The sequence below is a fragment of the Sorghum bicolor genome, chromosome 2 (assembly GCF_000003195.3).
Source record: "Sorghum bicolor cultivar BTx623 chromosome 2, Sorghum_bicolor_NCBIv3, whole genome shotgun sequence".
NCBI classification, from domain to species: Eukaryota; Viridiplantae; Streptophyta; class Magnoliopsida; order Poales; family Poaceae; genus Sorghum; species Sorghum bicolor.
In genome coordinates this window covers 68,653,788-68,675,752 of record NC_012871.2, presented here as the reverse complement: position 1 = coordinate 68,675,752, position 21,965 = coordinate 68,653,788, and the positions used below count along the sequence as shown (strand labels likewise).

Sequence of the window (21,965 nt, the reverse complement as noted above, 5' to 3'; positions counted from 1 at the left end):
ATTAAGAAGTAAATTAGACTACCTGAAATAGTTGAATGGAGCAAATTGAACCAAATGCAAGTTTAGGGGTCAATATGGACATATGCCAAACTTGAGGGGAGTAATTTGAACTTTTTTCTAAAAAAAACGCTGAAAAAACTGATATGAATTGCTAAAACGGAAGGCGAAATAAAAAGAAATCAATGTGGCTGCTGGGATTCGAGCCCAGGTCTCTACGGCCACAACGTAGAATTCTAACCACTAAACTACAGCCACTTTCTTGAGTATGTTCTTGCCATTTTGGTAAAACAGTGTCCCCAACCACTAACTCCTGCAGCCACTTATTTTAAGTTCACATAAATGTATATACGGCAAATTTTTGATGATTTCCTCCACATACTCGGGCAAGGTGCTTTGTTATTAGGCTGAGGGAACTTGTAACGTAGCCTACACAGGAATGTATACAGATACAGCGTCGACATGTGAAGAAAAGAAAAAAGAGAGAGAATATTCACAAAAAAGTCTGCGTCAATTGGTTTTTGGCATATTCACAAAAAGTCTGCGTCCATTGCTTACGCACTAAAAAAAATGTAACTTCGATAGGGCTACATTGGAATCATGGTTGAGTAGTGGATGCAGAACTTAAGGCTTGTTTAAGCATGTAGATCCGGTTAAGCTCTGACTTCTCTAGAAACAACTTCACTCATGGAGCTGAAGCTTTTTAAGAAAAGGTTGGCAAAACTCCTCTACACGAACTCGATTCACGAGGCATAAAAAGTGAAAGTCTTTCTCCAGGAAACAATCAGTTCTGCTTTCTTTTCTTTTCTTTTTCTTTTTTTTTTTAGTTTTCATTTTGTGAGAGTGGATCCTACTCACAAGATATACACCGTGGCCACGAATGGACTCAACCACTGCTGATGCTCGAAAAGGTCCTCCAGCTCCTGACGGCTTCTGTGGCAAGAGCTGGAGCAGCGGAGCTAAAGCCACCCTAGAGCCCGCGAGGCTGCGAAACGGGCCTTAAAAAAGAAACAGCATGAACGACAAACATCTTTCTCTAACCATATATAACTACAAATATACATTGATATGTCACTATTCTTTTTTTTTGTATTTTTTTACACAAGGTCCAGTTTCAATAGACCTGGAACACCTACAACATACATTAGCACATCACATGACAACCACAAAACCGGCAGCAATGCGCCAATGCCCAATTATTGTACTCTAGACATTCTGGTGCAGCTAGGTTAGATGACAGAGCAGACAACATGCATGAAGTCACACTTCTTTTACTCTCACTTATGAGGTTGCACAGTGGTGGAATAGTTACATAGCACGCACATAATCATAGAATGAGAGGTACACTACTGACAGCAGCTGATCTCTCCTTCCTCGACATCAGCATTCTGGGAGGTTGACACGCTGTCCTCCATTTCATGTTCGACCTCTTCCTCAATATCTTTCTTCATGAATAGCCCAAGTGCCTCCAGTGGGCTCCCTAGGCCCTGTGTCAACTCAATCCCATGGACAAAGTCTACGATCAGTTTGCTTGGAGGATTCAATTGCCACTTTTGGCACAAGTTCTCCAGGTCCTTCAGAAAGTCGCTGTTGTCAATATCAACAGTCTTCTTCATCTACAAGCAAGGAGAACAGCGTGAATAACCATAATGGGGCATCAAGCATAGCATTTTTCAGGTAAGAAAATGGTGAGCAGGAAGTACCATGTGCAGTGCCAGCCGTGCAGCCTTTCTTTCCTGCTCGCGCTTCCTCCTCATCTCTTCCTCTAGTTTTAATTGTGCAGCAGCTTCAGCAGCCTTTACCTGGGCCTCAATTCTTGCTTTCTCTGAAATTTGAAAATGAAGTCATGTAAGGTCAATATTCACAGGACAGTGTGGACATAACCTTTGCCAAAATAGTTAGAGAGCAGAGAAGTAACTAGCATAACTAAAGCCAATAGGTAAATAGTGAAATAACAGGAGTGAGAAAAAACAGAAATGGCTCTATACACATATGTGTAACATACTCCAATAAACCCCTTAAAACGCATGATGTGCTCACTGAGTTTGGAGAGGCATAGAAATCAACTAGCTGGAGCTACTGAAGGCATAAGGAAAAGGTAAAAACTAAAAACACGCTGGTCCAAATTCATGTAGTAACAATAACAACCATCCACACTAAATAAAAAATTAGCTAATAGTTTAAGGGATCAGGCGTCATGTTGATCAGCACATGACTATGACCCAAATTGAAATTTCTTCAGAATCAATTTGAAACCTTGGAGTTTGACAGAGTTTTTTTTAAAAAAAAATGAAGTTTGCTGGCATCTAGGGTATAACGAATTGCCATGAACAGGAAATGGCAGGGACTGAAAGATAGCAATAAAAGTCTATTATTCTTTGCTTCCTCTGGTAAGGATCAGTTGTTGCTACTTGTCATAATGTTCATATAGCTGCCCTAACCTGCATCAGGCCACCATCTTGAATTTAAACAAATGCAGTTAACAAGGAGTCTTAGCAAGCCTAGGACCATGAGGCTCCTTGAGTCTTGACACCTGTCTTTATTTAGACTGTGACACGTGTAACCTCCATGGCTCACGGTTAGCCCATTACAAAAGGAAAATCTTCATGTCCAGGCAACAAAGAGAGATCTTAGAACTGAAAGGTTTCAGGCTTATCTCTTCTCTCTTTCACTATGACCCACCCTACCATTTCTTTCTTCTCCCTTCTTCCTTCCCACAGTACCACTTTGTGGGCCTGCATGGCAGCAGATGGATGTCTGTCTGCTCAAGCACCAAATCATGCATCGAGCGGGAAAGAGTAGGCAACGCTCCAGATCTGGCAGCATGGTGAATGTGGAACAGACAGCCTTTTGCAACGCGAGTGTGCAGGATGGGATAGACATGATGGGTAACGACCAGGGGGGTACTTGGGGCAGCAACAAGCCCGAGTAAGTGTGAAAGAGACAATGGAGAGAATAAATATAGGAACAGTAAGGCCTTGTTTGGATGCGCATGTATTGATCTCAATCCACATGTGTTGAAATGGATTGGAATAGAATTAAACTAAGTTCCATTCCAATCCACTCCAACACATGTGGATTGAAGTGGATACACATGCATCCAAACAACGCGTAAGTGTTATCATAGCCACACATAATGTGGCCGTCAGCGAAACGACTCCAAAACCAGCCTTGTGGGACATTTAGATGAGTATTGAAGAATCAGTTGACAGATACCTAGTTTATACTCAAAGGGATTAAGCCACATCATTTTACCGTGTCAGTAAAAAATCGCCTCCAAAACCAACCTTGAGGTCCTTCAGATAGTATTGGGAATATTCGAGTGCCCGATAATATCTGAGGCTATACTCGAAAGGGGTAAGTAGATGAACATTAATACCTGCCAGGGCTAATATCTTGTTGTTCACTTGTAAGCTACCAAACTTACTTCAGACAAGGTTTAGTCGTTCTCCTCGATAGCAAAAGAGACCACATATTGAGCAAAGGCATCAAACAAGGTCACATGAGCACAAGTTTCATCAAATTCATGATCACTCTCTCTAAAAAACCCCATGTGCAAGCCTTGTAACACCCAACAGTGTCATAAAAACATATCGACCTACTTACACATGATGGGAGAAACACATGCAAGGTTCCTTAGCAGCAACAACAGTAGAAGCAGGAAGCTTTCATTCAAGGAGTTGCATATGTAGCACATGATAAGATGTGGTCTAAGAAATTATAAGGAAATAGCAACCATGAGACCTAACTGACCAGCATAAGCATAATGGGACAATTTTGAAACAGAGGCTCCTTGAGAGTTGGGAGTCGTCACAAAAGGTAAAAAACAGAGTGAAGAAACAGACGATAAAGGACTACAGGAAAGAGAAGATGAAGAATGACTCATGACAAGGAAACGTACAAGTCAGAGTAAAAAATTGTGTGGGAATCATGATCCACAATGGTGCCAATAGAATGGATGAGCTGCATAGCAAGTATAGGCACAAGAAAAAGAGAGGCCAAAAACATACTACATTGAGGATCTACCAAGGACAGACAATTTTTCACAAACTCATAGAGTTGGTTTACTTATAGCCCATTCCTTCCTCTCAGAGTTTCTTGGTTCCTGTGCTTCAGCTGGCTGCAAACTGACAGCCCACCTTTCTTCTCTCTCCTCCTTTTTCCCCTCCACCTCAGCATACAACCTACTAACAACCTTCTATTATACTTGCCCTTAGCGGACAAGGATGGTTCTAATTTCATCCCCACGGGAATATTAACAGGGAGAAAGTTTCCCCCGTCGGGTATCATGGAGACGGGGACGGTTCCCTATTCCCTGCCCCCATTTCCCCATTCCCCATGTAGTATGTAATTTCTATGAATTGGCTCAAGTAAACGTCTATAGTGTTCTGTGAATTTGGCCCAAGCTAACATGGAAAGCCCACTAACTAATACTCCTTATGTCCCAGAAAGAGTGAAATTTTAGAACAGTGCTACGTTAAATTATGTCAAGTTTGACCAAATATATATAAAAAACACTAATATTTATCGCACTAAATAGGTAACATTAGATTCATCATGAAACATATTTTCATAATATACTTATTCAACGTCATAAACATTAATATTTTTACCTATATATTTGGTCAAATTTTAGGCACAACAACCAACAATGCATCTAAAGTTGAATTCTTTTTGGGACAGAGGTACTAGGCCCATCCAGCCACTAAGCCCTAACACTGCTACCCTTTGAGTAGGTACCGAAGCTCACCAATTTGACCAAAAATTCCAAAATAACACACGCCGCTGCCGCCAGAATGATTGTCGCTCACAGGTAGGTGCAACTTCCTGCCAATCTGCCCCTCTCGCAATCCCACTGCTTGAACCTCATAGGTTCCTCCTAGATCACCCCTCGCCTTGCATCTTCTCAGCGCAGAGGCACCAGAGCACGGGGGACGCTGGGGTGGTGGCACATGGTTGCATCCATGTCGTCATCAAGCTGAAGACCATCCCCATTCAGTTGCAATAAAAATCCATGAAGGGTGACGATGGGCTTCCAAGCTAGCAGGTTGCTACTTGAATGCCCACTGAGCGGCTTGTATGCCCATGAAAGGTGAACTCGTGGCCTCTTAGGCTCTTATGGTGATTGAGTGTTTCATAGTCACAGGGACGGGGACCCTGTCAGGCACAGAATAATCGGGCGGGAGTGGGGACGGGGATAGGGAGGGAATGTCTCCTACCAGCTTTAACAGGGATGGGGAAATTTTACCCCCGCTGGGAGCCTGGGACGAGGATGGCGACTCACTCCCCGACGGGAAATTCCCTGTAGCCATCTCTAGGTTCACCAAAGTCAACAAGCACAAGATCATCGTATATAAAAGATAGCATCTTGGCTAATCAAAAATTCAAAATGGTAGAAATGATTGCCTGAGGTCATTAACTATCTAAGGTGCAGCAACAGCACCAATCAAGCAAGGCGCTGTTCCTGACGGTAAATGAGCAACAAAGAATAAAAGATCGGTGGAAGCAACTAGACCTAAACACTGCTGATAAGGAAGGAGGGAAAGGATGTGTAACAATCGTATGGTCCCAACAGAGATAGGGATGGAGAGAAATTTTGGGTTCAAGCCCAATCCAATCGCTTGCATCTGCGTGCCATTTTCTTCTTATTCCCAAAGCCACCTAGTTCCTCCAGGTTTGTCAAACTATTTTATAAATATACCAGGGCAAGAAAAGGCATAAGGCCCCCAATATAGTATACATGCATCTAACAAAATCTTAGTGAACACTATACAAACCTAAACCGACAAGATAGATACTTCCAAAAAAAATTCTCACTGTTTTGAAGAGGAATTCACATCAGTACATCACCCATAATATATTTAGGATTTGTAATTCATTAGCATTCACAACCGAATAGCGATAGCTTCAGGAGTGAAAGGTTCTATACCTTCACAAACTGGTAAAGCCCTAACTACATTAATCGCCGTTAAGTAGAAGCCAAATAAAATATTCCTAACAAATTGGCAGTGAATTTCATTAATAAGTGTTAACCACCCACAAAAAACTCTCCAAATTAACCATTTCAAAAAAAAAAAAATCCCACCATAAACTCACCTCTCTATCACGTTCACCTTCTTAAGCAGAAAGCTACATCACTCTAACATGCCACATGATATGGATTTGGTTGGGATAGTACGAAGAATTGGTTAATCACCCTCCACTTAGAGTATCTGATTGCTTTTAGGGTTCTTCTTGCTTGATCTCAGCTAATAAAAAGCTCTCTCTTCTCTTTTATATATGACTTATATCACCCCTAAGGCAAAATCCTAAAGGAATCCAATCTATTTATCTCTTTCCTAACAAACCAACTAACCTAATATATTCCTTGGTATTGTTTAAATGTATTGTTAGACGTCTTGCCGTGCTAGTGGGCGAGGCCTAGGGCTGGTCCACTACTATAACACACGAGTAAATAATCTCAAACCAGGTCCTGTTGATAGCACTAATTGCGAAGAGATTGCTAAAATAACCTATGGTACTTCAGATGCAAACCAGGCAATGATTAAACTGATTGCTGCCAGTAGCTAGAGAAAGTTTGGTCAAAATAAATCTATTTATAATATATTTTATGCTTTTTTCGAGAATGCTGCCACTCGGACTCGAACCGAGACGCATGAGCACTGCTTTCTACAAGCAGCGTGTCTACCATTTTCACCATGGCAGCTGACTCGAAATAAGAGGTAACTTTAAAAAAAGGTAAATGCTATTTTCTCAAGAAAATGGCCAAGATTGGAGATTCATTAGAATTTAGGAACAACAACGCTTAGCCTGTATATCCAATACATACATAGCTCCAGACTATTCCAGATTATTTTTTTTTCTAAAATCTAAGATGCTATAATACCATTTCTTTAAGTTACAAGCTTCTTTTAGCAACTCCATAAATACTAAGATTGCTTCAATTGACAATAAACTGGACTCAAGTATCTTAGTCTTAGATATTTTTTTTGTGGGGTGGGGAGGGAGGATCAGTCCTAGAACCAACAAAGTTGTTAAGAGGCCCCTCTATCAGCCCCTGCCCATGATAAATCCTGCATCATGATACTACATATCGTACCTGCGCTTGGCACTATATCGAATACTGGGCACACATGGCACTTAGGGCCCTGGTTTAGGGCCTGTTTGGCATGGCTCCAAAGCTAAACTCCAGGTTGGAGCTGGATGGAGCTAGCCAAACACCCCAACTCCAAAAAATGTTAGAGCAACCCAACTCCATGGAGTTTATGGAGCTCTAGTGCAATTTTTCGGAGCACCTCTTTCCCTACTCCAGAACTCTCCAAAATAGACCTGGACATGGAGTTTGGATGAAATTACCCGCAATTGCCACTGATTACACACCGAACCGTTATTTTTCTATTCCCCATCCGTCCCCTGCGAGGCCGAGACTGGAGGCCGCGACTCCCCCCCGCCCGCCCGACGCGCGACTCAGCTCGCGACGCAGGGGCACCCTCGCGACGGAGGAGCACCAGCACGCGTTCTCCCCTGCCGGCGGCCGCCGACCCCTCCCAAGGCGCGGCCTTGCCCCCACTTCTCCCTCTCAACACTGGCCTCCATCTCCCAACCCTACCCTGAAGAAGGAGAAGAAGGGCGCCCAAGATCTGCATCCCCCAACCCTAGCCCTAGAGGAGTGCTTCCTCAACGACGGCCGGCGCCCCAAGCTCTGCTCCGACGAAGTGAAGGCCCCTCCAGCAAGCTCCCCCAACTGTGCAAGGTATTCCATCCCCATCTCTATGGTGTGATTTGTGAAATGCAGTGATTTGGTGATTTGGTACACATGCTCTGTACTAGTGTAATTATGGGGATGAATTGGTATAAATGCTTTGTGATTTGGTGATTTGGTACACATGGTTTCATACTCATGTTAGTGATTTGTGCATGTTCTGAATTTTTTTTGAGTTGGTATAGATGCCCGAAATTGACTGGAACGTAGAGAACACTCGAATCCTTTGTGGTTTGATGGCCGAGCAAGTTGAGAAAGGAAACCGGCCAAATACATTCTTGAACTCAGTTGGTTATGCTGCGGTTGAGAAAGGATTCAAAGATCGGACAGGTATTGAATTGAACAAGGGCCAAATAAAGAACAAGTGGGACAAATTGAAGGAAGATTTCAAGGCATGGAAAAAGCTAACGATGAGGCAAACAGGAATCGGTTGGAAAAACGGCACTATTGATATGGACGACGAATGGTGGAAGAAAGCTAGAGCTGTAAGTGTTTGTATATTTTCAGGAATCGGTTGAAATAGTTGTTGTTATTATTTGTCCTAATATGTGTTGTATATTTTCAGGATATTCCAGGCTGCGGGAAGTTTAGGAAGCAGTCACTTCAAAATGAAGATGAGTTAACAATATGCTATCAAGGAATCGTTAATATTGGTGCTGACCATTGGACCCCTTGTACCAACAAATCAACAATTCTACAATGGCTGCAGCACCTACTGGCACACAAGATGAAGAAGTTGCTGCACAAACTGAGGATGTTGACGCACTAGGTGGGACACAAGACGATGATGACATTGAGGTTACCCCTTCCCCTAGTAGTGGCAAGAGATCGGCAAGGCCTGTCCAGGGTACAGGCAAGAAGGCTAAGTCAAGCAATGCAGTCCTCATTCAACAAGCAGCCACTAGTATGGCTAGTTCAGCCCATGCATATGCTGCCAAGAAAGATGGAAAATTCACTATTGATGAAGTGATGAAGGCAGTTATTGCTTGTGGTGCTGCGTATAGAACCGATGAACACTACATTGCCACTAAATTGTTTATCAAGAAGGAGCAAAGGGAGATGTTCATGACCTTTCCTACTGATGAAATTAAGTTAAATTGGCTTCGTAGAAGTTATGATGATAGGCATGCACAGTAGGAGTGTTTCCATCGGCTTGTCTGTTGTATCCTTTGCTATCTTGGTTTGTTTGAAGACTTGTAATAAACTCAGATTGACATTTGTATAATTGCTATCTTGCTATCTTGGTTTCTTTGAAGACTTGTAATAAAATCAGATTGGTTTTTTAAATATCCTTTGCTGCAGCATCTTGCTTTATTTATGAATTCAGATTGTATAATTCTCCTTTGCCACCTTGATTTGTTTGAAGACTTGTAATAAACTCAGATTGACATTTGTATATTTTGCTGTATGTTTCAGAGATGTCTTCCAGTGAAAGTGATGACAGTAGTGATGATGAACAATTTTTTTTCTTTCATTCAAACTGGTGGAAAACTTGTACAAGCTTATGTGAGCATTTATATGGATAAGGCACCACCAAGGACCTCACAGCTGAGTGGAATGGGATGGGTAACTGAGACCCTAGACACTCCAGGTGAATGCCACACAATGCTTCGGTTGAACAAGTATATATTTTTGGATCTTCATGATAAGTTGGTGGGTAGTTATGGTTTGAAACCATCCAAATTCATGAATACCTATGAAATGCTTGCAATATTTCTATTCATATGTGGTGGCTGTGAGTCAAATAGAAGAGGGCAAAATAGGTTCAAGCATTCTGGTGAAACCATTAGTAGGAAATTTCATGAAGTTCTAAATTCTGTGGTTGCAATGGCTAAAGATTATTTGAGACCAGCTGATCCTAATTTTCGGATAGTTCACAAAAGAATTAGAAAGGACAAAAGAGCATATCCACATTTTAAGGATTGCATAGGAGCACTAGATGGAACTCATATTCGAGTGTCTCTTTCACCTGAGGAACAAATCAGATTCATTGGCAAGACCGGAATTCCTACTCAAAATGTACTTGCCATTTGTGATTTTGATATGCGTTTCACATATGTGGCTGCGGGCCAACCGGGAGCTTTGCATGACACTAGTGTACTGTACCATGCAATGGAAGTGGATGCGCAAGTCTTCCCGCATCCTCCAGAAGGTAAAAAAATAACAAATACTAGTGTACTGTACCATGCAATGGAAGTTAATTTGTAACTTGAGTTTTGATGCTAATTTTTTTATATATGTAGGCAAGTACTATGTTGTGGATGCGGGCTATCCTAATCGTCCCGGTTACCTATCTCCATACAAGGGTGAAAGATATCATCTACCCGAGTGGCATCGAGGTATGGAACCTAATACTCCAAAAGAAAAGTTCAACCGGATTCATTCATCTGTTCGTAATGTTATTGAACGTTCATTTGGACTACTGAAGATGAAGTGGCAAATTCTTTATAAAATGCCTTCCTTTTCTATGCTCACACAAAAGAAGGTTGTAGCTGCTACCATGGTTATTCACAATTTCATACGTGAGCATGCTAGTGGGGATGTGGACTTTGCTAAATTCGATCGAGATCCGAACTTTGTGCCAACTATCCCAGAAAGGTACAACAAGTATGCTGTGTCTCGCCATGCCTCTGATACATCTACTTCGGAATCAAGCTTTGTGACTATGGACGCATTTCGTGATAGTTTGGCTACATCCGTTGCAGTAGCATGGAATTAATGTAATCATGTTCTCATTCTATGGACTTGTATCTCGGATTATTTGATTGTACTTGTATGTCGGATTATTTGCTTTGATGGATATTCGGATTACCTAGGAATTATTATTTCAAATTACCTTGTAATATGTTGGTATTTTATTTTAATTTACAAGCTTATTTTCCTGCTGGACGCATCAATGAAAACACTCATGTCAACCAAGGGTAAAGTGGGCAATCCACACTGATAGAACACATTTCTGGAGCTAAGAGTACCATTCTAGCCAAACACCCCTAATAGACAACTCCAACTCCACTCAGAGCCAGCTCCATTTGGATTTCTGGAGTGGAGCTACTTTGTCTGGAGTTGGAGCCATGCCAAACAGGCCCTTAATAGGCAAGAATTTGGTCTAATCCCTCAAACTGGTATGAGTGTTTGTTTTCCTTCATGATCCAAAGGGGAAACCCATCTATGCACACAAACACGCACTGTTGGGATCATTGTTTACACATAACTTTTAGGGTGTTTGGTTTGAAGAATCACTCCATCCTAGATGAGGTGGTGCAGTTACCCCCCCCCCCCCCCAAAAAAAAATGAGGTGCTGCATCATGGGTCCATTCCTCAATTTGGTGGAATTCCATTCCTCAAACTAGTACTGCTTATTAGCTTGTGAGGAATGAGGTCATGATGCATCAACCCATTCCATTCCACAACCAAACAAAAAAGTGAGGAATGAGTAGATGGACTTACTCATTCCTCAAACCAAACACCCTATTTATGATGCAAGAGATTAGAGATGTAATGCAAAGTTTGGGGAACTGAGTAGCATAGCAGGTTCACCAGCAAGTAACTCTCTCATTTTTTTAAAAAAAAGGACAGTACAGTAGTACAGTACTAGTGAGAGCTCTTCGTCATGAAAACTAAGGAAAAGTTGAAATGGACAAACTTGGCAGAGGCACCTAAACAGAACAGCGCATACAGCCTCAGAAAATTGGGGCGAGTTCCTACCTTCTTGCTGCCTTTTTTCCAGCCTCTCTTTTTCCAACTGCAACTTTGCAAGGTCTATTTCCTTACCCTAGAAAAATAAAAATAGCATTCAGTAAGAGATATAGAAGGTTGTCTTCTCAAAAGGAATAGCTTTCAGTATCAATCTCGCAAGAAAAAAATGTAACCAGAAATATTACATGATCCAGAAGTGCATTTTGTTGTGCCTTCACGATTGTTCCAGCAAAACGCCTCTTGAGCATTGCTATACGGAGGGCTTTACTAGGCGACAGAGGTTCAATGTGTAAATAACTTTCCTCCCCTAGAAGACATCAGTACATCATAAGATCCACTACATTAGCAAACTATATCTGGAAAATAATACCTTAAATTCCTAGATGTTATTATAACTATAAAGTAAGAATGCATAACTTAAACATAAGCAGGCACTCAAATATATGATGATGACTACCTTGCTCTGAGGAAATAGGAGGTGAAGTAGAATTGCAAGACAGTGATTCGTTTCCTAAGGTCGCAAGCAAAGCTTGTTAGCTAATTGATAACATGATATGGCATCAGAAAAAATAGGTTGAAATCGTCAACATACCATTTGATAAATTGCTGTTCTCATTCGATTGTGTGATTGATATTTTATCCTCCTAAAGATATAATCATAGAAGATATTGCATAAGAGGGAGAATGTATAATCAGCTACTGATGACACTAGCAGGTCAAGATAATTACAAGAAAAAGGAATTCTAACCCAAACCTTTGTGCAAGAGAGTGAATTATCTAAAGAGCACTCTTGACTACCAGCTGCATGGAAGGACAAAAAAACAGCAAACCATTAAAAATATTTGAGTGGACAGGCTATGGTGACAATCAAATCATCCAATCAAACCTTTGAGAGGGGTATTCTCAGAGCCTCGCACAAAAAATCTAATTTTTACCTGTCCAAACAGCAGATAGCAATACATTAAAAAAACGATATTGTCATAAAAAATAAGTAGAGCAAAAAGGCATATGATCATCCTACTTTGGAGGACATTGCATTTATTGATGGCTCCTTTGCTAGTGAATTTGAGCATGTGGCTGACCCTCTAGGGATTGCAGATTTCAAGTTTATGGCAGCTTGAGCCTTTACTGCCTTCATTGGTGGTTGTTCTTGTATTGGGTTCCTGCCGCTCCATTTTCTTACCACTGATCTCCATTCTGAGTCAAATATTCTATTCAACTGTTCAGCAACTGCATGGACATCATTTCCTGGAGGATTATACTTCATTGCATTTGAGAATGTAAGCCTCACATCTGCTGCAAATTCACTGGCTGTAACATATTGCTTGTTTGTGAGTTTCTTCTTAACAGTGCCCAAGTCCATTGGATTGCAGATAACATAAAAGTAATCAGGAATCCCATAAAGAACGGGGTCAACTGGTTTATGAAAAAGCCAACCACCTTTGTGATCCATGAGCTTCTTCAAAATTTTCCCACACAGCCTTGTCTTGCTAACGTTCATGATTTCAGCCATGTTCTTACAGAGTGACTGGTGCTCAAATATAGAATTTGATGCCACCTCAGTTTTTTGTTTACTTCTCTGAACCTCAGAATCTGTACTACGGCAGTCTGATTCACGTCTTATACAATCTGCCTTCCTTGTTTCACTCTTGTGATCTTGGCATACTTGGTAAGAATCTTTCTGGTTTTGATAGAGGACCATTAACTTCAGACTTCTCAATACCTTTCAGACAGCCACACAATGCACCAGGGCTGGAAACACAAGATTCATATAGAAAAATATATAACATGCACAAAAAGAAGGTAGGTCCAAGAAAGGAAAAACAGCAGAACCACAACAGAAATTGCTTATGCAATTCAATTTAAAACAGTTGTTTCACATAACTTTTGACAGAGTGACAGTAAAAATTGCATGGCAGCAACTATACTGCCCATGCAGTGACCAGCCAAACAATACCGACAATAAGATATAAGCATTTTTGTCTTGCATATTTCATTGAAACAGCTTGTCAATACTCCAAATAGGATATTCAATACTTCTAAGCAATTATCATACTTCATATATGGTTTCCAAAGAGTGGAAGTCCATATGCCACCCTATTTCCTTCATTTACATCATGTTGCTAAGTATATATTAAATTTACTTAACATGGGAGTGGTAACAATCTAAAAGTGGTCTATTCACAAAAAAAAAACAATCTAAAAGTGGTCCATGCACGATGTTAAACATTTTTTTCAAGAGAGAATTCCCATACCTGAACTCCACACAAGAATTCCTTCTTCCCAAAAGGGGAAACATAGTAGCATTCTTATTTCCAAAACAGGTTTTCCAGTTTGGAATAAATTCTAACACCATGATGTCCATGAACAATGATCATGTGAACTAAATATCAAGATAGCCAGCACAAATGGCATGCTTCAAGGGCTCATGGCTGTTTTCTCTGAAGCATGTGTCACATGCTATGCACCCTTTTTGCAGTAGCCACACACTATATATCAAGTAGGCATGCCTACTTTCGGCTGTATGGTTTATACCATGTAAATCTAAGTTCCATATGGTAACTTTCGAGATTATATTGTATGCCGCCAATACCAACAATGCATAATGTGTTCAAATATTTTTGTTTCACATAGTAGTAGCATTTATATATTATTACAATGGTCCAATATTCCATTGGAACTACCGCACCGAGCCACCATGAGTGAAACTACCATATAATCTCGAAAGGGACTACCCACACATCAATAATCTCAAGGAACTAAGTAGCATGGCCATTCACATGAACATAACTACAAGGCCAAATCATCACACAAGAAACCACAGGCATGGGCATGCAGTCACGTTAACCTAGCTCGATAAGCCCAATTTCCACCTGTAGGCTGTGGCACATACCACCTCATACAACGATCACAAATCCTACAAGCCCTAATTAAGCCTAACAGCCTATTACCCAATTATTAAATCCAATCGACGGAAAGCGTGCAGCAGGTCGAAGCAAAGCTCATGGAAGCTTCAAAACCCTAGGGACGGGGCCAATCGACCCAGCGACAGCGCCTATGGTCCCCTCACGAATAGGGCAAGGAGAGAAGAACCAACCTGGTGCACGCTCTGCCGTCCCAGAGAGCACAGGCTGCTGGACGAGGCCTGCCCGGATCCTCAGCCCCCGTGGGGTCGGGCGGCCCCTCCCTCCCTCTTCGCGTACCCACGACCTCCACAGATCCCACACAGGCGCGGGGTAAGTCGGAGATACGCGCGCGCCGACAGAGCCGCTGCCGCAGCAGCAGCTCCGCTACCGCAGGTCCGGCTTGATCTTCACCGGCGAGCGAGCAGCGGCGGGGAAGGGAAGGAAAGGGAAAGGGGAACACGGGGCTGAGGAGGCTAGGGTTTTAAGTCGGGTCCGTGCGAAGCGAACCCGACCGACGAGACGACACGGTGCTTCGGGTTGGACTGGACCCGGTCCTTCACCTTCACTCGATCAGTCAGGCTCGAGCGGCTTCATTTCACTGAAATGTGGGTCCCGCGCGCAGCTAGGTTTGTGGGCCCCCGTGGCAGCCAGTGGAAGAGCGCCTCTCACCTCTCACTTAACAGCCGCTCTCCTCTCCCACGGTCTTCTCTCCCACGGTTGCTTCCATCTCCAAGTCCCACCGAGGAGTTTCCAAAAAAGAAAAGTCCCACCGAGGAAGTGGGGTTGGAGACGACCAGCGCCACCGGAGGCGCCGCGCGGCGCGCCCTCGGACTCCTCGCCGGTGAGTGAGCAGTCTCTGCCACCGCTGCCCCCTCGTCGTCATTGTCCTTGCCCCGTATCATTGGTGGATTCGATCTGGACCTCAAGCCCAGATCCGGGCTAACCCTTCGCTCCTCGGTTGGTGATTCTTGGTTGATCGATTGATTGGTGCACGGATTTCACTACCCTAAGGAACCCTGGTTTTCGAGACGCTTGTATGTATTTCGCGTGGCGATGTCTGGCCTTGGTAGGAATGTAGGGCTAGTCCCATTTGGAAGATGCTGCGAAATGCTGTGCCCTAGCGTGGCTTTTGCCAGGAGACATCGTTAAAGCGTGGCATTTGCCAGGAGACATCGTTAAAGCGTGGCTTTTGCCACAAACCACCAAAAAAACTTGTCTTTGCCAAAAACCATTATAGTTTCATGTGTATTTGCTGGAAGACACTATAGCTTACATAATATCATTTTTATCTCAGATAGGTCACAAAACACATAAATTTGGACAAAAATACCCCTACCCTTGACTAGTTCTGTGGGGCCAAGCCAAGCCTCGCCGGTGGCCTAGAGCCAAAGCTTCTTCGCCGTGCCGCTCACTGGCCATACTCGGCGAGCGCAGCTATCAGCAGCAGGGTGACAGGTCTACATGCGAGTTGCCACACTTGCTCTGCCCTAGCGTGCGCCCATGCTTGTCGTGCCGTCGGCGTCGCGGCACCTGGCCATGTACTCGCCGTGAAGCCCGTGTCTGCCCTCGCTTCCCGGATGTGCGCCCATGCTCTCAGCTCCGCGCTGCCATGTCGGTCCTGCCTCTCCACACCACTAAGCCGTTTGCGATGCCGACCACATGCGCACCCCGAAGGTTGAGACCTTGAGTCTGTCCTCACCGCCAGGGCGCGCGCCCATGTTCGTCGTGCCTCCGCAGAGCCTGGCCATCGCGAGGCTCGCTCTCGTCCTTGCCGCCTGGGCATGCGCCCATGCTTGCCGTGCCGCCGCGACGCCCGGCCACGTGCTCGCCGCGAGCCCGCGTCCGTCCACGCCGTCTGGCCGTCCGTACGTGCTCACCGCATCGTTTGTGCCGCCCTGCCACGTGCTCACTGTGCAGGAAGACGCCACTGCCGAAAACTGCGGGCATAGCCGGCGGTGGAGAGGGAGAGAGTGCGCGCCGCCACGGCCTCTCGTTTTTTCTTTTCATGCGAGGCTGCTAGTGAACAAAGCTGAGGCAAAGGGGCAAGGGTATTTCGTCATTTGAGTGTCTGTCTATTAAAACTAGATAAAATAATGCGTGGAGTGTCTTATAGCATATTAGCATGGATTTATAATGTCTTTTGGCAAAGACAAAATTTTTTAGTGGCTTATGGCAAAAGCCACACTTTAACAATGTCTCCTAGCAAATTTTGCCCTGTGCAAAATTAGGGTGCATGTACTGCGTGAAGCACTGTGTGCGTTTACTGGGCAGTGGTAGCCTGATGTTCTGTAGCTCTGGTTGGTATGTGGTAGATTCATAGCATTGGGTCTGTTGGGAGCTGATATGTGTCCGTGTGCACTTGGAGATGCCGTTTGGATTACGGAAATGGCTGGTAGGAATGGGAAATGGATGGAGGGATAGATCTAAACCTTTGTTTGTTTCGAGGGATAGGAATACGATGATGAACTGGGAACAGGATAGAAGGGGTTCCTATCCCGCGGTTTTTATCCCGTTGGGGGAGGTGGGTTTAGAGCAGGAAATAGGAACATTGACCTCTCGAGCACCGGTCGCCGGTGTACGGCCGCCACGGTACATGCCCCCCCCCCCCCCCCATGCGGCCCCTCTAGATGCGGGCAGCCTGCTGGTCGAGCGCAAGAGTGGCCATGGAGTAGCTGCAGTTCGCAGCAACAACGGAGGAGTTGGAGCCCACCAATGCTGAGGATGCAGGAGCTCTCTCGCGCGTGCTGACCGTGGAGTCACACTCACTGGAGTCGTGCTACGCTCATACAGTCATACGCACTGGTTGCCTGAGCCGCAGAGCCACCAAGCCCGCTCAACACGTTGCAGTCCTGCGGCCCTTGTCCATGAGCTGTTTCCTGCAGAAGAGGATGGGGACGAGATGAGATAATGCTGGTTGGTAGCTCGAGCGGATGAGGATGAAGGTGCGGGCTGTGTGCGCGCTTCATTTTTTTAATCACATGGGGCCCACCTAACTGGAAACCAAACACAGTTCAGCCAAACAACGGATTGCTCTAGTATCTAATATCCCCAACCAAAACCCAGCCCATTATAACCTAGCACATTTCCTTATCCCAAACCCACATGTTATCCAAACAGCACCGGACTGTTTCATTGGTGAGAATCAGAAGGTGGAGTTTCTTTCAAGATGAATAGTTTAAAAAAAGAGATGGTCAAATATGTCCTGAATACAATAAGGATTAGAGTATAGCGTTTCTGATAGGAGTTGTTACATTTATATACCTTTTTCTTGTTGTATCAGGGAGTTTCAATGTGCAGCTCGTACTAAATCATTGATCCCCTAAGGGCAAAACCAGGACGGAGCTAGCCTTTACCATCGGGGTCAAGTGACCCTGGTAAATTTCTACAGATCCTGTAGAGAACTACTGTTGATAACTGCTCACCACTACTGTTGACCCCCATTATGTAATACGTAAGACCCCAGTAGCCATAGTGGCTGGCTTCGCCCCGCAAAACTGTCTGGTGCAGTTTTTTTAAGACCACAACTATTAGATTCTTAGATTTTGGAAGAGAGTAAAAATAAAAAGAATTAGGGGATTGAAGAAAAGAAAAACAATGAATACACCATGCATCTTTTTATCCATTACTCATTTTTTTTCATGTGTAAACTGTTGATGCTGCCATTTTAGATCTTACAACCGTAGTCTTGTTTCTCAGGACAAAATGGATCTTGCACCTCAGGGTTTGATAACACAGCAACAAAAGGCAAATGGTCGAAGGCCAGTTGGAAGCTCACAAATTTGGACAGTATGTAGCTTTCGTGCTCCTTGTTCCTTTTATTACTTGGACATCTTAAACAAAATACATACTAAGATAATGAAAATTTTGTAGCGGTATGGTGTTCTGCTTCCAAGCCAGCAGACTCGAAAGCTAAAAGAATGGGTTCTGACTGATGAGCAGCAACAGCTTGTTAATGCTAGTGGTCTTGGACATCTGGCACTTACCACCGGGTTTACCATTGATCGTGCTTTGCTTACATCATTTTGTGAAAGATGGAACAATGAAACAAATACTGCACATTTCATGGGATTTGAGATGGCGCCATCACTTCGTGATGTTTCATACATTCTCGGCATTCCAGTTACTGGTCATGTGGTGACCGCAGAGCCAATTGGTGATGAAGCTGTGAAGCGGATGTGCTTGCATTATTTAGGAGAGAGCCCTGGAAATGGAGAGCAATTGTGTGGCTTAATTCGGTTGACTTGGTTGTATAGGAATTTCCATCGACTGCCAGAAAATCCGACCATCAATGACATTGCATATAGCACCCGAGCTTACCTTCTATACCTGGTTGGTTCCACCTTGTTTCCTGACACCATGAGGGGATTTGTATCACCAAGATATCTACCACTGTTGGCAGATTTTAGGAAGATCCGTGAGTATGCTTGGGGGGCTGCAGCTCTTGCTCATTTGTACAGGGGATTGTCTGTTGCAGTAACACCTAATGCCACAACGCAGTTTCTTGGCAGTGCAACTTTGCTCATGGTGTGCTCTTTATCTGAATAAGTTCAGGTTATTATCTATGGTTGTATTATCTGCTTGACTAATCAGGGTTTTCCCTTATTCCCACAAGGCCTGGATTTATGAGTACCTTCCTATTACTCAACCACAACAGAAGAACCAGAGCACTTTGCTGCCCCGGGCTTGTCGGTGGAACTTTGGAGGAGCAACACGTGGACAGAGGAAAAAAGTCATGGAGTGGAGAAAAGTTTTTGAACAACTTCAATTTTCTGAGGCGAGTCCAAAATTACCTACTAATAAATGTGTGCTAATTTTTCAATTGTTATGTCATGTACTATCCCAATTATGTTTTCAGGTCAATTGGAACCCTTACAAGGACATGAATCCAGCAATTGTTCCGGAATATTGCATTGCAGCAGATAACATCTGCTTCTCTCGGACTTGGCTAATCAGCTTTAACATAAAGGAGGTGTATGTGCCTGACAGGTTTGCTAGGCAGTTTGGAAGGGAACAAGGACGCCTCCATGCCGTGCCAATGTGGGCAAGAAGAACTTGGAGTAAGTGGAAAGACTGGAGGGCTGAGTATGCTCGTGAGATTGAGGAGTTTCATCAATTGGTTGGCTGCCGTTTCACCCCTCCTGTGGAAACCAATATCAACTCCCTTCCACTACATGAGTCTAGTGCTGGACAGAATGATGCAGGATGCAATCTGAATGACTCTCATAATTTTTCTATGATGGTAGGCCCTTAATAGAAAGCTAATTAAACATATTCCATACCTTTTGCCTATAGTTTGGCCCTTAGTGTGCTTATGCTTGTGACTTATAGGTTGAAGATTTGAAAACTGATCTCCCAGTAATTGGTCGATATCTTGATGGAAACTTGCTTCCTTCAGAGGTTGCAAGCTTCCTAGAGAGGGTGGGCACGATGATTAAGAGCTACTCCCCACCACAGAGCAGCCGAAGGAAAGATCGAGTAGCTCATGGCCACACTGGCCCAATCAAGTCAAAGAACCCAAGGAAAAGAGGGAAACCTTCACTCTTTCAAGGTCCTATAAGTCCTCATCAGTACCCAGGCACCCTGGTACCTTATCAGGCTAGCAAGTGTAGCATGGTGTTTGGTGGCACCGTTCCTCTACTAAATGGGGATGAAGCACTCAAGGAACAAGAGGCCATGGATCCCTGGCAGATCACCCAGTCTCATTTGACAATGACCACATCTTCTTCATCTCTAGACTCAAGCTCACCAGAATCAATGAAGCGAAGCCGGGAAGGTGGGGATGAAATTCAAATCCCAAGGGACACTGATTGCCTCCGAAGAAGTGGAAGGCTCTGTGTGCAACTGAAAATGTTCAAGCACAGAGATGGAGCGGGTGCCGAGGCAGCTAATCCGGTTTTCCTCTGATGAAGACAAACGTTTCTCGGTCTTCTTACTGTACAAAGTAGCTAAGAAACTTGGATCGTTTGCTGCACTGCTGACAGTTAGCTGGCCACCAGGATATTGCTGTCTGTGCAATTTGCGAGGATTTTCCTGTGTTTATATATCGCATCCTGTATGACCAATGGCAGACGCCACAGACTTAGGCCTTGTTTAGTTTGAGAAAAATTTTGGATTTCGCTACTGTAGCACTTTCGTTTGTTTGTGGTAAATATTATCCAATCATAAACTAACTAGGATCAAAAGATTTGTCTCGCGATTTACAGGTAAACTGTGTAATTAGTTTTTGTTTTCGTCTATATTTAATGCTTCATGCATGTGCCGCAAGATTCGATGTGACAGGGAATCTTGAAAAAATTTGGGAACTAAACAAGGCCTTAGCTAAAGTCTGGGCAATGACCTCCCTAGATAAATCTGCAGCCGTGCAAATTTGGTTCCTATTGACGATACTAAACTCAAGCGCCCCTGTTTTTCGCAAGCATGTTCATGCTCGACTGCTGAGCCTGCGTGCTTGTAGCTGAACGGCGTTTGTGGTTTTTTCTGTGTAAAGCAGTGTTTTTCTGCTGGTTCAGTTCAGTTTTGTGCGCTTGAGGAGAAACACTGCAGCGTTTCTCTTCCCCTTTTTTAACGACTACCTCCATATGACTCAACGCCCCTCTACCGAAAGTCTAGGGTATATAAGATTTTCTTTCCCTAAAGTCTAGTGTATAATATTTTTTTGTAGATTTTTCATGAAACAATTAATACTCGTAGCTGAAACAATAAATACTCCTAGCAATAGCAAACGCTCTTGTGTTCTCCGCCCTCCATTGTTTAGTTTAACTTTATCTTAGGATCTATTTAGTTTCTCCATTTTACCAAAAGTTTTAATGTTTTAGTCTAACTTTTTGCGAATTAGATCTAAACACCATTGTCGAAAAAATGCAAAAACTGTAAAGTTTTGACATTTGAGACTCTTGAGGCTGCAAAATTGTCTTAGGGGCAGGCGCGAGCTGCATCTCTTCTTCTTTTGATATGGTGCTACAAAATGCCAAAAATTTTTGTGCATCTAAACACCTCATCCAAAATTTTGAATTTCAAAACTTTTTCTACAAAATATTTGGTGCCAAATCTTTGGCATAACTGGGGGAACAAAACATGCCCACAACTTTTCTAGTTTTGACAGTTTTTTCAAAAAAAAATTATAAACTCTTCAAGTTTAGTATCAACTATCAAGACATATTTCTTCAAGTTTGAATTCAATAAAACTAATTGTCAGTGGGTAATTTAATAAGACTAATTTGATTTGTAAATGTCAGAGAGTATTTCTATAAACTAGATAAAAGTTAGGAAAGTTTAACTTAGAAAAAAACTAAAGTGTGCTATAATTTGAAAATAAGTAGTAGTAGCTTTGTATGGAAAATAAAAGATCGCCATTCATTGGATTATTTTATTTGTAGGCAATAGAAGACACTACATTTCTACGTTCAAATTTTGCAATGTTGTATTGTAACTATGTAAAGAATTGTTACGGTCATTCTCCCTTTCTTGTTACATGAGAACGCTATCTGTAGTACCAAAATTATATCTTCAAGACCAGATTGCCCCTCCTACATCGTCCGAGCATATCTCCCACGTTATAAGAGACCTTTAGTCCTTTCACTCAATCTTATGACAGAAATCCAAAT

At 43.2% G+C, this 21,965-nt stretch overlaps 2 protein-coding genes and 1 non-coding gene across 4 annotated transcripts; 1 reads left to right on the top strand and 2 right to left on the bottom strand.

The window, feature by feature from the left end:
* TRNAH-GUG lies at positions 184-255 on the bottom strand. The gene has a single exon. It is a non-coding gene; the product is annotated as a tRNA-His (tRNA).
* Positions 1,016-14,848, bottom strand: LOC8080730 (transcription factor GTE9). The gene is made up of 10 exons (XM_021452329.1): positions 14,553-14,848; positions 12,477-13,207; positions 12,342-12,390; positions 12,210-12,256; positions 12,048-12,099; positions 11,913-11,966; positions 11,641-11,762; positions 11,465-11,531; positions 1,701-1,822; positions 1,016-1,613 (listed from the first exon to the last, which is right to left on the bottom strand). The coding sequence occupies exons 2-10, from the start codon at positions 13,155-13,157 to the stop codon at positions 1,344-1,346; spliced, it is 1,464 nt and encodes a 487-aa protein (XP_021308004.1). The 5' UTR covers positions 13,158-13,207; positions 14,553-14,848; the 3' UTR covers positions 1,016-1,343.
* LOC8080728 (protein MAIN-LIKE 1) lies at positions 15,046-20,489 on the top strand. 2 transcript variants are annotated; one of them, XM_002462865.2, is made up of 6 exons: positions 15,046-15,202; positions 18,058-18,147; positions 18,232-18,885; positions 18,974-19,135; positions 19,217-19,600; positions 19,690-20,489. In XM_002462865.2, exons 2-6 carry the CDS (start codon positions 18,064-18,066, stop codon positions 20,263-20,265), a joined length of 1,860 nt encoding a protein of 619 aa, XP_002462910.1. In that variant the 5' UTR covers positions 15,046-15,202; positions 18,058-18,063; the 3' UTR covers positions 20,266-20,489. The 2 variants fall into 2 exon arrangements, with proteins under 2 accessions (XP_002462910.1, XP_021308003.1); XM_021452328.1 differs by having other exon boundaries at positions 15,052-15,318.